The 17,512-nt window shown below is 34.7% G+C and overlaps 1 protein-coding gene across 5 annotated transcripts; it reads right to left on the reverse strand.

Annotated features, from left to right (window-relative positions):
• Positions 1–261: 261 nt before the first annotated feature.
• Positions 262–15,986, reverse strand: LOC132619678 (protein RAE1-like). 5 transcript variants are annotated; one of them, XM_060334510.1, is made up of 12 exons: positions 15,480–15,986; positions 13,584–13,661; positions 13,069–13,155; positions 12,245–12,322; positions 11,968–12,158; positions 7,489–7,630; positions 4,564–4,644; positions 3,190–3,318; positions 2,514–2,591; positions 1,173–1,244; positions 829–909; positions 262–716 (listed from the first exon to the last, which is right to left on the reverse strand). In XM_060334510.1, the coding sequence occupies exons 2-12, from the start codon at positions 13,638–13,640 to the stop codon at positions 666–668; spliced, it is 1,047 nt and encodes a 348-aa protein (XP_060190493.1). In that variant the 5' UTR covers positions 13,641–13,661; positions 15,480–15,986; the 3' UTR covers positions 262–665. The 5 variants fall into 5 exon arrangements, with proteins under 5 accessions (XP_060190493.1, XP_060190495.1, XP_060190494.1 ...); XM_060334512.1 differs by having other exon boundaries at positions 15,666–15,985; XM_060334511.1 differs by having other exon boundaries at positions 15,657–15,985.
• Between the last annotated feature and the right edge of the window lie 1,526 nt (positions 15,987–17,512).

Genomic DNA, 17,512 nt, shown 5'->3' on the forward strand with positions numbered 1-17,512 from the left:
ATCACACTTACACAAGTTATGCCAGAAAAGGAAATACTTTAAACCCTAAGCATAATCTGAAAAATACTACACAACTTATGCCGCATAACTTAATTACTACCAAACTTATGCCGAGCGAGGCAAAAGTTCAGTTTCCGAAGATAAAAATGTTACAAAACTTATGGGGAGCGAAGCATATCCGGATATTTTCATTAAACAAGCAGCAGGGGCACAAATTAAAGACCAAATATATGAGGGACAAAAATTAAAGACAAGTCCGCATGAAGGACAATCCGTGCAAAAGATTGCCCATTTGCCACCCCTTAGATTCAAGTCCCATTGAGGACTCTACTTCATGAGGTAATTACGAACTTTAATTTTGCTGTAATTCGACTTTTGAGAGAGCAAATCAATCACTGCCAGGGGCTACAGTTTACAAGCTAGTGAAGCAGAGATGGAGACTAAGCAATTATCTAATTATATACAAGTATTGTCACAAGCAAGCTCCTACTAATAAGGAATATCAGACTAAAATCACTACCTGTGAACCTTTCTTTTGAGTTTTCAAAGCTCAAACTACAAATTAATTGCATGACTGCAGACGGAAAAACCCAAAAATGTCTCCATGTACAGAACAACACGACGAACTTTCTCCAAAATGGTGAGAAGAAGCTTTACTGCTGACTTCACTTTCTGCCACTACTTCCAATTCGTGGCTTGCCTTTAACCTCAGACTCCTGCATGAAAAATAGCATACTTCGTTTATAGCTGAAAAAACTAATATACTTATTTATGGTTCAAACATTAAGAAAGACTAAAGAAACCAAGGGTTCAGTTGATGGAATATACCTGTGGGAAGTGTAAGTAAATGTATGTTTTTGCAGTTGATGGATTATGATTTTCTGCACCCTTGCTCCAATCATAACAAACCTATACACAAAATTGGATAAACAAATTGAAAACTGAAGCAAATTTGCATGCAAGACTAAGAGAGAATCAGAAACTTAAGAAGGTTCGAGAATTAGGAGGGAAAAGAGAAACAAAAAGGGGCATTCTGCATTCATGCTGGCAAGGAAAAAGGCTACAGTGAAACTGGGGTAAGTATCCTAGTAATGGTTTTCTAAAGGGTGAGCAAGCACTACAAAAGATATCATAGTAAAGGTTCTACTGAACAAAAGTAACCAAAACAATACCGCATATGCATAGATTGAGCCATCATTGTTGAATGTGCTGCAAGGTATGGGTTGGCTGCATCTTGACATTGCCTAAAGAAAACACACACAGAGAAAACTCAATACAAAAGTTGAAGCAGCTACAAATGTTAAATGTAAAATATTCTTGTCTTCTTGAATTAAAGAATTATAACATGCTATGAAGAATGAGCCATCTCAAAACATGCTAGCGTTATTGAAAGACATGCCAGCGTTCCATTTGATATCACTATTTGATTATCACAGATTTATTAAGTTGTTAAATTTGATAATGACAAGTATTTATAGTGATGATGGAAAAGCTGTTTGATAGAGAAAATATACATCCAAAGTAAATGATTTGAATAGTTTATAAATTTGAATTCTTGAAAGTTGTGAAAGTTGAATAAGACTAGAATTGTGTCAGACACTGACACATTTAGGATATCCTAAAATAAAGTGTCATGTAAAGTGAGGATTATACTGTAAAAGATAAAATGATTTAAATCGGAATGAAAAGGGTCAAGTGGAGGGGAATGGATATTGAGAATTCATATAGCCTGACACCAACTAGTTGGGATTGAGGCATAGTTGTTGCCGTAGCAAGGAGAATCAGCCAGAAAACTCGTATCAGCAAAAGTGAGGTTGCAGCAGAGAGAAAGATAGGGTCGCAAACAAACAACTGTCTTAACATGTTCTAACTTGTTGCTCTTTTTGTTTATGTTTTTTTCCACTTGTAACTCCATACCATCACTAATTTGGAGAAAGCAATAAAAGTTCCAAGAGGAAGACAGTTTTGTATCTTAAGTAATAAAAAGTACCTCAGGACATAACATAATGGTTTTCTCATAATAAAAAACCCACAAGTAGCATTTCCTTTACTTCACGAATGATATCTGCTAAAATTTATGAGTCACCCTGATGCAAACTTTAAAGTAATAAATTTGCAATCTGGCGTGCTTAAAGAAAGTGGTACAGCTGATGTGTATACCAAATGATACAGCGGAACATTAGAGAAATCCTAGAAACTCCCTAATATTAAGAAAGGTCTATGTCGACCAAGTAAGGTCTCGTAGAGCAATCCTCTTTTGCAACATTACAGTTTATATTTTGTCATAATCAAATGAATGAATTAACAACAACCGAAGAGACATATTTGGTTTTAATGTCCATTGTCCAGAAGCTAGGATATTCTTTAAAAAAAAAAAAAAGATCATTTATCAAGTTCATGCATTTAAATGTATGCCAATTACGTTCATAAAGAATACATGCTAGAAATCATAAAGAGTAAAGAGAATGACTGAAAATTTATAGAAATTAGCACTTAAAAAGGATCAAGGATACCTTAAGCCTCTGTTTGCTGTCTTTGTCCCAAAAGTTGAAGGCACCATCAGATCCTGCAGTTGCAAACGTTCCATGTGTCTGGGCGGCAATGTGAGACATGACAAATGAGTTGAAGTAGCAATATTAATAGTATTTAGCAATAGTATAGCGTCTATTTGACAGTGACAACTTCCCTGAAGACCAACTTTAAGAAGCTAGCCAGTGTTGTATTTATCTACTTTATGTTCAGTTTGCGTATTAACACAAGATTGCTATATACTTTCAGGTCTCTTGCTCTTACACTAAGCACAGTTCAACCTACTCCACCTAAACTAAGAATACCAGTCTAAAGGTAAGGAAAACTGAAATGGCACAATCATAAAGCTTTTAGATTTTAATTACCAAAGACCAGAAATGTACATGCACCATATATACGTTCTTCTAACAATGACTAGCTAAAACTGGTCCTCACAGCAATTGACTGGCAATTTCTCTTTGTCAACACTACATTCAGCAAAAAAAAAAAAAAAAAAAAAAAAAAAAAAACTATATCCATCAGACATTAAAAAAGGATATGAGAGACAGCTACACATCCTCTACCTCCCAAAAGATGCAACATTAGAAGACAGAGCAAAATTTATAGAATGAGGCTGGCTGACTGCAATGAATAAAAATATAAAAAGAGAAAAGATCTTACAGGGTGGAAATTCAGAGAGTTGACCGAGTAAATTTCGTTGCCCTCCCTGTGGCATTTGAATGTGAAGTTTTTACTTTGTTGCGAGTCATCAAGATGATGCACACCAACCCGTCCTTCAATAGAGCCAACCTAAATATAGGATGTATAAATATTAAAATGATACGTGTCTCAATGAATCTAGAACCTAGATGCATATGAAATAATGTATTCACAACACCAGAATATCAGAAAATATTTACAGACCACATGAAAGAATGGAAATAAGCTATAACCATAGGGAAACCGTTCAAGAATGCCTAGGACAGTAAAACCAAATGCACCATAAAACTCCTTTGCAGAAAATAACTAAAGTAGATTCTGTAGAAGTGTCTTTTCTTAAGGAGGAAGATTCAGTTGAAGTGACTTTAAACATCACAAAGCATAAGTGAAGGGGAATTGGTCCTCTTTCCATTATCTCAATTACAACCTTGGATCAGCCAGTAACATTTATTACTTTTTCCTATCTTGGACTTTGTTATGTAAAGATCCAAAATGCTTTACAAACAAAAGATCTACAAGAGTTCAGTTCAGTGTTGATATAAAGCTTCCTTGGTTGCTTCTCTCAGACTGCTGAATAATTCAAGAAAATCCAATCATTTTCTCCGTCACCCTTTCCCCCCCAAACAAAATACCCACTGGAGCAGACAGAAAAGGTCAAAAGGGAAAAAGAAAGTTTATTAGAGAGTTCAAAGGAGTTTGAAGAGCTGGGACTGTCTCATAAGATAGCTAGCTATTGAAAAAAGAAGCCCTGCATGCAAATGAAGTGCTTGGGCAGATAAAGAAGATATTGCGAGCATCACAAAGAGAGAGACTTGCAATATCAGCTTGCATCTCCCAATTTATGAGTACCCAACAAAGTGATTTACCTCCTCCTCGGGGCAGAACAAGTGGCCTAAAACTTTGAGGAACAGACTGATTTTGTTGATTTGAGTATGTTATCAATTCTTCAAACACCACATAATTCTCGTGTGACAGGAGGTGTCTTATGCAGATCAATTCCAGTCTCCAGTGGAAGAAATTATGTACGATCACTGTCGTCATAAGGAAAGGACCTTGACTCTCTAATTCAAAGTCTTGGCAGAACTTGCCAAAACAAAGGAAATTACACTCTTTTAGGCTGTCTCTTTATTTGTTCATCTTTAGTTTGATATAAGAAGCAAATATCAGCTAAAAATATTAAGCTTGAGATCATTCTACTTATCCCACTCCCTGTATGGGACTCTAGCATTTGTATAAGGTGGACAAAAAATAAGAGACTGAGCAATTTAACATAGCATACACAAGAAGGTAATAGATTATGCAGCAAGAAAACTACACTATAAAATAGCTACTCACCAAGAAACCTTGTTGATCAGGGAAGGCAGCTAAACACCGAGTTTGATACTTTAAGGGTGAGGTTATTCTCTTGAACTCGGTCTGTAACAATTTTAAGGAAATACAAGCTTTTAGCAATTAGAAGGAAATGCTAGTAATATGTAGATGCTGCAGAATGATTAATACTTGAATAAATATGTAAGTATAAAACCTGGCTTTACTAACTTCTTTCTAAAATCTAATAAGAAAATATGTAGTACTCCCTCCGTCCCAATTTATGTGGCGCCATTTGACTTGGCACAAAGTTTAAGAAAGAAATGAAGACTTTCGAAATTTGTGGTCTAAGGTGGCTACAAATCATTTCATCAAGGGTAAAGGGGAAAATTTAGAGTTAATTATAAAAAGGTGACATTCTTTTTTATCAAGGGTAAAGGAGGAAATTTAAAGTTAATTATAAAAAAGTGACATTCTTTTTGGGACAGACCAAAAAGGAAGGATGCCACATAAATTGGGACAGAGGGAGGATCCTTAAGTTTTCTCTATCTTTCCTTTTTTTTTAATTAGTTGAGAGTAAAAAGAAAAGCATGGACCAAAACCTATGAAATTGATGTTACTAACATTCTAAATGTTTATTTTGGTTAACATTTCAAGCCTTTTAATTCAATTTTTCTGATCTAAAAATGCTCTCTAAAAATATTTTACTAATTATTTTGATGAAGTCAAAAGGTTAGTCTAATGTGACAACCTTTCATCAAATGTAGAAGGTCTGGATATATTAACAACATACCCAGTGAGATCACACAAGTGGGATCTGGGGAGGGTGGGGTATACACAGACCTTACTTCTACCTTGTGTGATGTAGAGAGGTTGTTTGCAATAGACCCTCGGCTTAAGAAAATGTCTTCAAAACAGGTTTGACAAATACAAGAGCAAAAGCTATGATGAAAATACCATAGAAAAGAAAAGTACAGACAACAAAAATAGTAAAGATAACCCAAGTAAAAGAAACAACAGTAGTAATACCATTGGAGGATAAGATAATAATAGTAGCAGATTTGGATATGTTAACAATTTATTTGATATTATACTATCCATATAGAGTAACCTGGCCCCTAAAACTCCTTTAGGCCCACAAGAAATAGAAAACAATTGGCTGCCAAAATTGTAGAAAGGCCAAGAGTTCACAAACTAGTCTCTCCAGTAAAATCATAAAGCACAGACGGAATAACTTTAGCAATAAACCGCAACTGCGAAAGGTACTTTTAGTGCAATCAATATCTTCGGATATAAGGGAGACTCCACTAAAAAATGAATTCCACGACCTTTTCCAGTTTGCCTCTTGTCCTGATTCTACAATTTGCAGGTTGAAGTAGTGGAAGCTGGAAGATTTGTGGAGGAATTGCCACGATTGGGATGTAGAAAGATTACTGGCATTGTCAAGCAGTTTGCAGGAGGAAAAACAATGCACACTGACCATGGATAAAATGAGATGGATAGGTGAAAAAAATAGACCTTTTCACCTATGTTGCTCGGACTCGGGTGCGGGTGTCGGATACGGGTATGGATCTAGAGTTCGGACTCGGCATGATCTAAATTTTAAGATTCGTGGGTACGGATCCGGGTGCGGGGATTCGGCAAAAATAATTCAAAATTCTAATAATATAGCTACAAGAATATGCCTAGATTATGAGAGCTTTTTGTGGAAGCACCTACATGTAGTTTGTACCAAACATGTGATTCAATCTTCCATTCTACTAGGTGCTAGACTGCGTGCTCCGAGAAACTAGTTAAATTTTCTACATAATATTGAAGGTATGCCATCTCATGTCTTCAAATCTCTACTTTTTGTTATCTTGAGAAATCATAATCTCAAATGTTTTCTTTAATTTGGTCATGAATTTCGGTCAAAGTATCCGATCTCTATTGACCGGATCCGACACGAATTCCGTACCCAAACCCGTGTCGTGTCGTGTCGGACACGGGTACGGCGGCAAAAGTGAAGGGTCCGAGCAACATAGCTTTTCACTGCTCAGGCTTGCCAACAAAACTTGAATAATTCTGGGAACTCAATTAAGAATTGGCGAAGGAACTAAGCCCCGACATAGTAGCTTGCTTCAGTTGGACAGCTTTGCCTGGGGCTTGCTTTACTCAAAGAGAATCCAAATTCTGTTGAATAGGTGTTACACATGTAAAGTAGAGATGAGACTCCAAGAATCTACTTTCGCTGTGTCTTGTTGCAAAAAGTGTCTTGGATATTCCTAGAGTGGACTATGCCTTACGCTCAGAGAAATGCATATGTAAGTTGGTGCGGTTGGAAGGTGAGCAAATCGATTAGAAGAATGTCTCATGCAATTCCAGGCAGCATTCTATGGACCTCCCCCGAAGGACAATCAGAGATCTTACAATGGAGTAATTTATACCCCCACTCCCTCTTTGAACACCAAATTTTTAATTAAGGTATTTTTGGGTGTAAATTCACATATGTAAAAGGTATAGATGAACTTTTGGATTTGATTAGCTCCTTAAGCTTTGCATAAGAGCTTCAGTTTGGCTTTTTAACCACTGCATCTTCAGGATGCATCGGTTTTTAAAAAATATTGATTTCTATATCTAAAGAAACATGATATTAATGGACAATTGCACAAAAGCATTTAATCTCCAATAAAGAAACTTCATATAACTGTCTTATAAACAACAACTTGCTTATTTAGGAGTTGTGGACAAAAATAAGAAGGCAATACCATCAGAAAAAAAAATCCACTATGCTATAATATAAATTTACAATGAAGACATCACATAATAGTCCAGTATGTGTCACAATATGTATTGCCAGCCAACCATACCAATTAGTTAAGGTAAAGATTAACCTAATTGCTCACAGGTAAGAAATCTAACCGCTAAAATCTGTTCAATGACTTGAATAATTCCATAAAACATGAGTAATACCTGAGGATTCTGCAAATTGAAAACTACAAGATTTCTATCAGCTGTTCCAGCAACCAACAAAGGATGTTTCACTGTGAGTGCATAGCAGCGCTCAGGAAGTTGTTGGACATGTGCTGGATTTGGCTGTCTCAAATCCCAGTACCTGCAAGAAAATTGTGCCCAGGATTACAAGGAAAAATACAAAGTTTATTACAGAATCCTAGCTGCATTGATTCAACATATTTTTTTTATTTTTTTTTTAAAGGGGGAATATTAGCATGTGATCCCCAAAAAAAGAACCTCAGAGAAAGAAGCACTTGATTGACTACATATTGAGAGTGATGACCTAAGTATGCAGGAAGTGAAATGAAAGCCCCACCCTAGAAAGATGCACTATTTTGAGTAAATTAACGCCAAAAGCATATGTTCTACATGAATCATCTTTATGAAAACAAAACAATAGTTTGAAACTCCAATTCTCTGGTCACCCATAAGAATAACAAAGTTAGTTGTACTAAGGCTTCATTTGTGTTCACTTAATAAGGATATGAATCTGAATCATTCAGGTCTCATCCCATTAAGTGCAATTGTTTTTTTTTTTTTTTTTTTTTTTTTTTTTTTTTTTTTTTAAAGAACATCTTAATAGATCTGAATGAATCAGCTATGTACAAAAGTTTTAACACCATTCAGACCTTTAAAATACACGTCTTTTTCTCTCTCAAATTCGCCCTTTTTCTCTCTTAAAAATACAAGTCTTTTTCCAGTTAACAATGTAATATGTGACTTTTGTTAATTGACCATTGACTGAGCAGCTTTGGTTGCCTAAATTCATCTGTTCTTGATTATATATAGTTGATAGTTGATATTTTCAAACCAGATTCGGGATACTGCATTCTCAAGCAGTGAAATTCATCTGTTCTTGATTTTGTACAGTTCATGTTTTAAAATCAGATTTGGGTTACTGCAGTCCTCAAGCGGCGATAGTATTTCATTTATATCTTTAAATATTACTACAATTTATCTCAAATAATAACTTTTTCTGTTTAAAGTTAAGATTTTCCTTGATATTTGTTGATATAATATTTAATTACTTTTTATTTGAATTGTATATTTATTATGTTTAAATATTGATAAACTTAAAACACCTTCAGATGCTGAAAAAACAAGCACTCTTAATCATTCAGTGTCCTATCTTTTTTTTTTTTTTTTTTTTTTTTTGATAGGTAACTGAAAGAATTTTATTGAAGTAAAGAAAAGAGGGGTACAACTTTAAGAAAAAGCTGGATGGAAGTACATCTAAAAGATAAACTTTACAGTGAGTGTAAAGAACTAAGAAACTCAGCCAACGCCTCCGGTTCTAAAACATTTGCCGAGGCTATGTTGCACCAAAAATTAAGCAAAAATATACATTTGTGTTTTAGATTAACTACATTGTCCTTTTTGTTATCAAAAACTCTAGCATTTCTCTCATACGACCCACCAAACTACTGCTGGTATAGACTTCCAGATGTAACCCGACGCTTTATGCAAATCCTGTTTGTGCCATGAGAGGAGAAAATCAACCGTACTCCTAGGCATGCACCATTTGATACCAACATGACACATAATAAAATGCCAAATCTGACTGGTGAAGCTGCAATGCAGAAATAAGTGGTTCGCATCTTCCCAATCCCTTCCGCATAGAGAGCAACAATTACAAAGTATTTTGCCTTTCTTTTGCAAGTTGTCAAGAGTAAGGCATTTTCCATGAGCTACCAACCAAGCAAAACATTTGACTTTGTGAGGCGCCTTACTTTTCCAAATAGTCTTCCAAGGCCAAAGTGATTGTGAAGATGTACCGATAAAAGTGCGATAGCAGCTTCTAACCGAGAAGAGACCTTTAGAATTGGAATTCCAGAAAAGAGAGTCTGAATTTGAGCCCAGAGGAGGAGAAGTATTGAGTAGCTCCAAAAGCAGTGAGAATTCTTCAACTTCCCAGTCATTAAAGTTCCTTCTGAAGGGGATGAACCACCCTTGGTTCTGCCATGAATCTGCTATGGACAAAAGAGGGCTAGAAGCTAGTCTGAAAAGAAAAGGGAACAAATCCTTCAGAGAAGAATGACCGAGCCACACATCATGCCAAAAACTAATTTTCCTTCCATTAGCCACCCTGAATGAAGAGTGATCCCCCAACAAATCCCATAAAGCTCTAACATGTTTCCAGACCCCGAAGCCGAGAGGTGGAGAAGGGATGTTAGTGGTCCACGCTGAAGAAAAACCATATTTAAAGCAAATAACAGATTTCCAGAGGGGTTCTTCTTCTGAATTGAAATGCCAAAGCCACTTGCACAATAAACTTTTATTGTGAAGTCTCAAATTTTTAATGCCCAAACCTCCCATTTTCTTATCCTGAATAACAGTATTCCATTTGACGAGGTTGTAAGCCTTCTTTTCCTTGTTCTCTCGCCATAAGAAATCCCTTCGAATCTTGTCAAGCTTATCGGAAACGGATGCGGGAAGGGGAAATAATGACATTGTATATGTGGGGAAAGCATCTAAAACACTGTTGATAAGGGTTACTCTTCCACCCAAAGATAGATACTGTCTTTTCCAATTGGACAACCTCTTTTCGCATTTTTCCAGAATCCCATGCCAGATAGAAACCGAGGTAGATTTATCTCCTAGGGGGAGACCTAAATAAGTTTTAGGAAAGGAGCCAATGGAGCATCCTAAAATATCAGCAAGGAACTGGATATTCTAAACTTCATTTACTGGGAAAAGCTGACTCTTCGAAAAATTTATGTGAAGCCCGGAGATTGCCTCAAAGGCCAGTAGAATAACCCTCAGATAAAGTATTTGAGAAACTTCAGCATCACATAATATGAGGGTATCATCCGCAAAAAGGATATGAGATATGCACAAAGGATTAGAAATCCTAATAGATGGAGAAAAACCTCTAATCCATTGTTGAAGAACCGCAGTCCTAATCATAGAGCTTAACCCTTCCATGACCAATATGAAAAGGAAAGGGAAAGGAGATAAAGAGTCTCCTTGCCTGAGTCCTCTATGAGAGGGGAAGAAACCTTGAGGTGAACCATTAATGAGGATGGAAAACTTGACAGTAGAGATGCAAAAAGAGATCCAATTGATCCATTTTTGCCCAAAGCCCATATTTGCCAAAAGAGATAAGAGAAAATTCCAGTTCACGTGATCAAAGGCTTTCTCAATGTCAAGTTTGCAGAGAATGCCTGGGGTACCTTGTCTAGATCAAGAGTCTAAACACTCATTCGCTATAAGGGCTGCATCAGTGATCTGTCGCCCCTTAATGAATGCTAATTGGTGAGGAGAGATGAGTTTCCCTATAATCTTCTTTAGCCTGCCTGCCAAGACTTTGGAGAGAATCTTATAAAAGCTACCCACAAGACTGATAGGTCTGAAATCACGAACTTCCTTAGCCCCCACTTTTTTAGGAATGAGAGCAATGAAAGTAGCATTGAGACTCCTGAGGAAATATTCTTGTTCATGAAAATAATTCAAGGCATTAAGAAGATCAATTCTTATGACACTCCAACACTTTTGATAAAAACCCATCGTGAAACCATCTGGCCCTGGCGATTTACCTCCTTCACATTCTTTCAAGACAGCAAGAACCTCTTCTTCAAGAAAAGGTTGTTGGAGTTCCAAGTTATCTTCCACAGAGATGCGTGGGCAGTCTGAATAAGACCAAGGGAGCTTTGAGGGTTCATCTTCACTGTACAACAATTTGAAAAAAGCCAAAATTTCGCTGTTAATAGATTCTTCATCCGTGACTGACCTGCCATTAATAACCAGATTATCAATGTGGTTATATCTTCGGTGAGCATTTGCCATTTTATGAAAGAAACTCGTATTGCTGTCTCCCTATTTTAACCAGATACTTCTAGACTTTTGTCTCCAAAAGATTTCTTCTTGTTTAGAAATCATCTCCAGCTCCATTTGGTACCCATCTCTAATAGCAAGTTCATCATCAATGAGACTTCTAACATCAGCAACATTGTCAAGTTTCAAAATCTCTTCAAGGATAGAGAGTTTTCTTGTCCCCAAATGGCCGAAAGAATTAGAATTCCACTCCTTAAGCTTTAATTTGAGGGACTTCAATTTTGAGGCAAAAATGAAATCCGGTGACCCGTGAGCAGTGAAGGAATTCCACCAATCCTTGATTCTATCAACAAAACCCTCTGTTTCCAACCATATATGTTCAAACTTGAAAGCAGATTTAGCATTGTTATTCCACTGGTTACATTGAAGAAGGAGAGGAGAATGATCCGAGAAGACCCTGGGGAGTATGGGCTTTGGGCATTCAGATGTGTATTAAGATTCAATATCAGATGTGTATTAAGATTCAGATCAAGGCATTCAGTGTCCTATCTAAAGACAACATCTTAACCTTCAGATGTGTATTAAGATTCAGCTCTCTTAAATTTTAATGGCCCCTGAGATGCATATTTTTGAGAAATGCGATATGCAGCATATTCCACTTACCTCAGTGTCTTATCCCAGCTTCCTGTGACCAAGAGATTCATCTCTGGGATCCAAGCCAATTCCTTGACGGGAGCGTCATGCATAGCTACTGTTATGGGTTGATTACCAGATAGCGGCCACATTTTCACCTGCTTGTCACAGCCTCCAGAGAAGACAGTTGTCCCATCATCCTTCCAAGCGGAGCATAAAACCTGCCAGAAATAGATTGTATATAGCTAATAAATCCAAAGTCATACAGCAAGAAGAGTAAATTTACCATCAAATGTCCATATATTACCGGCTGTTCATGTGATATAGAGGCCTTGGGTACAGTTCCAATGTTGGTTCCACTTCCCATCACTTCCCAACATCGTACCTAGAAAAAAGCTCATAGAATAAGATTGATTTCAAGTTCCACCTACAAACAAAACCATCTAGAAATAGAAGAGACGCGGTTGTACCTTCAAATTATCCCCCTCTTAGTCCTTATATCTTACTAACATATGTATCACTAATAAAACACATTACGTAGTGTAACTACCTTGGTCATCTCTCCGTGTCTAGAGTCTAGACACATTCAAAAGACAAAAAAATAGAACTTCTAAAAATTAAACTTCTAAACGTCTCTGTCTCTGTACTACACCCTACTCCACCTTTTAGCCCATCACCTCATATTTTGATTGAAAAATCATTTAGAATATTATCCCACTTTGAGGTTTAGCAACTACACTAATGAGCAACTAGAATATTATTTTGAAAACGTTACATATTTGAGTTTGCATGATTTCCGGTCACCCTTAATTATCACATACATATTAGATCCAAAAGTAGAGTTATCTACACAAGTAACAGATTTAAGTTCTATTAACTTTTCTAATATTATGTAACAACCTAGTTGGACAGACTACAAACAGGGATTGCCGATTGGAGAGCCTCGAATGCTTATCAAATGTTTTTCATGCTCAAAAAGTAATATCAATTAACTACACCTCAATCCCTATCAGTTCAGTTCAACTATATAAATTATTTATATACTTTCCGCCTTTCCATCCCTACTCAAAAAGTAAAAAGACCCATAAAGATTTCTGAGGAGAAGAAAATATCAACTGAGAGCAAACCAACCTGGTTATCCCATGAAGTAGCAACCAGAAGATTAGCCTTCGGACTGAAGCAGAGGCTTGATACAGAATCAGCAGGAGGTTGTTGAACCTTACCAGTAGATTACCCACAATGTTATATACAAATTTCAAGCATGAGGAAAAAAAAAAATAACCTCAGTTAGAATAACCAAGAACTAGAAATATCATTAGTTTCTAGAACAGGAAATTTTGCATTTAACTTCAACAACTAAAACTTGTATTCCCTCCGTCCCCAAAAGAATTGGGATTTAAAGCACGACAGTTAATACAACTGATTTTCATTACTAATCCGAATATACCTTCCTTAATTTATATTTACATATCTAGAAACTTTACCAAAAAAAAAACTATAAATAACAATTATACTTAAAAATGTCTGAAAATCGGAATCAAAGGAAAAACTTCTTTGACTTCCCAAGCGAAACAAATTGGGACAAAGAAACTTCGAAAAGCAGATAAAAACTTGGAATAAATTAACAAAAACTGATGAAGGAATACCTCTGTAGACTTATTCGGATTTGTGTTCCCAGCAGCAGCGGCCCCGAATATCGACATTGCTGCTTAGCTTATGCTCAGCTACAATGAACAACAAAGCCAAAAGAAAGAAAGAAAAAAAATTGGATGAAGCTTTCAGAATAAAAATTCACTGGAAATAACAGAATGGTGAAAAAGAAGCAGTGCAGCAAATGCGCACAAAAGTTGAGGATGTGTTACTGATTAAAATTATGTGTTACTGTTTTTGGTGAATTCAATTGGTGCAAAAATACAATATTTTATATCTTATTTTGCACATAATTTCCAGAAAAAGTTCAAACCTTCATACTACTATTTTTGGATACTATTGCCTATTTTAATTACAATTGGGAGGGTTGTCTCTATTCGCACAAGAATACATAATACTAATGTAAATAGTTTTACTTGGGTCACCACAGTATACACCTCAAAACACTAGTGGGATAAAAGAGGAAAAAGTTACCCCAAAATCTAACTCGTTGGGAAAATATGCAAGTAGAAGACACAAACACATGAACAGATAATTACAACAACAGAGAGGCAAAACTGTAAAGAAAATGAAACAAAAGAAAACAACAACTTTTTGCCAAGCAAGTATGCAAGGGAAATAAGCTCTGCACCTTACAATAGCATATGGCACTTTGATATAGAGCTCCGTCTAGGGTTGTTATAAGAAGGTGAAATTTCTCAAGCACGAAATACTTTAAAACCATGAACTATAACTATGTGCGATGGATACTAAAGCTGAGATCAATCTTACTGTTTCATCTGACTATTACAACATTGTCAACTGATAAACATAATATTAACTGCTTTGTAGGGGAATGGTTGAAGACTATCTTTATGCAACGGACAACCTTCTCATATGGTCTAATCAGGTTGGTTTTGAATTATGTTATGTTTTGAGCTCTTTGAAAGTTACTTCCTGGAATTTGTACATATATAGTTAAAAAAAGAGAATTTACCCAAGACAGCTTCAATCCTCTAAATTATGAGCAAGTCTTGTTGTTAAAGTTAGCGACTTGATTTCACTTTTCCTAATAGTGTACAACAACAATATGTAAGGTAGCTTGCTTGACTTCATTTTTAAAATCCATGTTAATCACATTTTTTACAGTAGAATTCAATCCAATTTAGGGTGGGACCAAATATACACAGAATTTCGTTACACTTTGAGTCATCACAAGTGGTGTAATATCAATTCGTTATTGTGATGTAAGGATCCCTCCATTATTCATTATCCAAAATGGATCAGCTACGCTTCTTACCAACAACTTATAAATCTTCTCTTTTGACTTTGCCTTTTAAAAAATTGGAGCTCTTCAACAACAACACTTTGGCTGTATATGTTGTAACTCAAATTTTAAGGAACTGCCGACATAAAAAGTATTAAAAAACAAATAAACTTCAAACCCTAAATCAATAGTATTACACACTACCAATGCATTTTGTACATATTTTGTAAACTAGATGGCCGAATGGTAATTTTCCCTAATTTTAAGGGCAAACAATACTCTGATCAATGTTTAAGGAACTACCAACATAAAAAGTATCAAACCGATAGATTAAACGCTACCACATGCAAGATGAGTAGAGAAGCAATTGAATTCAAGGAAACAACAGGTAATACTAAAACCGAAGAATGAGATAGTACAAGACTAATAATAACATGCAAATTAGACTAAGTACTAACCTTCTATCCTAAGAAATTCCACCAAAGAAATTTTAAACCCTAAATCAACAGAGAAAATTCAAATCGACAAAATAAAATTGAAAAAACGCACATGCAATATGAAAGAAAGACTATAAGAAGCAATGTTAAAACACATAAATATCAAGTTACATTACACCAAATATTTTTTTACACACACACACACATACAACGGAGAAGAAGAAATTACTGATATTATGGAAGCTTTGTAGATGCCTTCAACCGACTCAGACTTGATTATTGTGGCGTAGTAGGATTATTAATAACCCGCTAATTGGGAGATATTTATATATATTATATGAAAAATAGAGGGGGAAACGAATAAAAATGATGGAAAATTATCTTACTATACATGCCTGGGAAATTGCATTTTTGATCTCTCAATTATTGATAAATTTTGATCTTACTAATTGCTTTTAACTTTCGATTAACTAAAACGCTCACTTTGATGCTTTGCTTCTCTATGTTCACAAATTTATGAACTATTTCACAACTTAATTATTCGGTATGTTATATTAAATTTGTATTATTATTTCATATATGACGGTAATATAATTTTAAATATATTTAATCATTGCATATTTCAGGGATTAAAGGTGAAATATGCTAAGTTATATATCACGAGGATTAAAGTTAAAACTAATTATTTGAGGGATCAAAAATGTTATTATCTCTCTCTCTTTTCGTTCTTAAAGGTAGATGGTATAATATTACGTCGACTACGGAAACCCCCACAATATGATTGAATAAACAGAGAGGTTTAAAGAGCCCTCGCAATTCTACTGTCAGAACTTAAGCTTTTTCTTGTAGGGCCTGTTTGGAAAGCCACCGGATAATTATATTTGAATGTAATTACACAGTTTGACCTGTTTATTTGATCAAGTAATTACATTGTTAGGTGGGAATTGAGAATTACTGGGTTATTTTTAGTTTGTTTCTTTTTTGTTTATTTTATTTCTTTTGATTTTTAATTTATTGTTTTAGTTTCTTTTGATTTTTAATTTATTTTTATTTTAATTTCATTTATTTTTACTTTTTAATTATTTTTATTTGTAAAATGTATTTTTCTTTTTATATTATTTATTTTTCATTTCCTTTCTTCTCATTCCCAACCTTTACTTCTTGTGGCTCCATGTAATTGCTCGTATGTTTTTTATATTTTATTTTATTCATTTAGTATAACCGTATTATTATTCTAATTTTTTAAATTACACCTCTTAATATTGGAAAGAATGAGTCATTAACAAACTTGGCATATAACGAGTGACGTTAATAAAGTAGAATTTCGTTGTTAATGAGGTTATAGACTTATATTTTTCCCTTTTTTTTTTAATTATTTACTTAAGTTACGTTGGAACTTACTTATGTAATGTTGGAATTTAACATAAGAGTATTATGTTAAACTTTTTCTTTTGGATTTTGAATTTAGGTTATATTTTCAATTTTAAGTTATTTGCTTTCACATTGCATGTTGTTTATTTTTTACTTACATTTGATGAATTTTTTGTGTCAAATATTTCAATAATGTTATGGCATTATATTTATAATTTTTTTTTTTTTTTGTCTAACATCCAATCCATGACGTTCTCACACAAAAAGTCTTCTTTTCAGTTTTATAATTAATTAAAATTAAATATTATTAATTTGAAAAAAATATATTAATTATTTTTTACAATATTAGTTACAAATATATGATTGGTAATTGATATATTTTCAAGAAATATTAATTTAATATCAGTTATAAAGGCAAATATTTTTTAAATATTAATTTTAATTTTTTATAATTAAATTTTATTTTTAAATTAAAATAACTGTGTAATTACACTTGTCCAACCAAATAATACGCTTGTAATTACACTGTAATTATGTTATGACAAACAAACAGGTCATTGTAATTACCCTACTGTGTAGTTACTACCCTAGTAATTACACCAATTCCAATTACCAGGTGGCTTCCCAAACAGGCCCGTAGTGAAAATTAAATTACAAAGCTTGTGCAAATTTCTATCTCTCAAAATCTTATTTAGTTAATGCATGTAAATTCAAATTATCGCCTTTGATTTCATTCAAACATGCCTTGACTTGGTGATGTGAAGAGATTTATCAAAATTATTATAAGTCTTTGTAGTTGGTTTCCTCTCTCTCTCCCCTCTCCCCTCTCCCCTCTCCCCTCTCCCCTCTCTCAATGGTAACAACAACAACT

The sequence above is a fragment of the Lycium barbarum genome, chromosome 11 (genome assembly GCF_019175385.1).
Source record: "Lycium barbarum isolate Lr01 chromosome 11, ASM1917538v2, whole genome shotgun sequence".
In the NCBI taxonomy this organism is placed as follows: domain Eukaryota; kingdom Viridiplantae; phylum Streptophyta; class Magnoliopsida; order Solanales; family Solanaceae; genus Lycium; species Lycium barbarum.

Coding starts and splice junctions, on each gene's coding strand:
- LOC132619678 (XM_060334510.1), bottom strand. CDS start 13,640: ATGTCGATATTCGGGGCCGCTGCTGCTGGGAACACAAATCCGAATAAG. Junction 13,156..13,583: donor ATCCGAATAAGTCTACAGAG/GTATTCCTTCAT, acceptor TCTACTGGTAAG/GTTCAACAACCTCCTGCTGA. Junction 1,245..2,513: donor ACAGCAAACAGAGGCTTAAG/GTATCCTTGATC, acceptor TGTTTTCTTTAG/GCAATGTCAAGATGCAGCCA.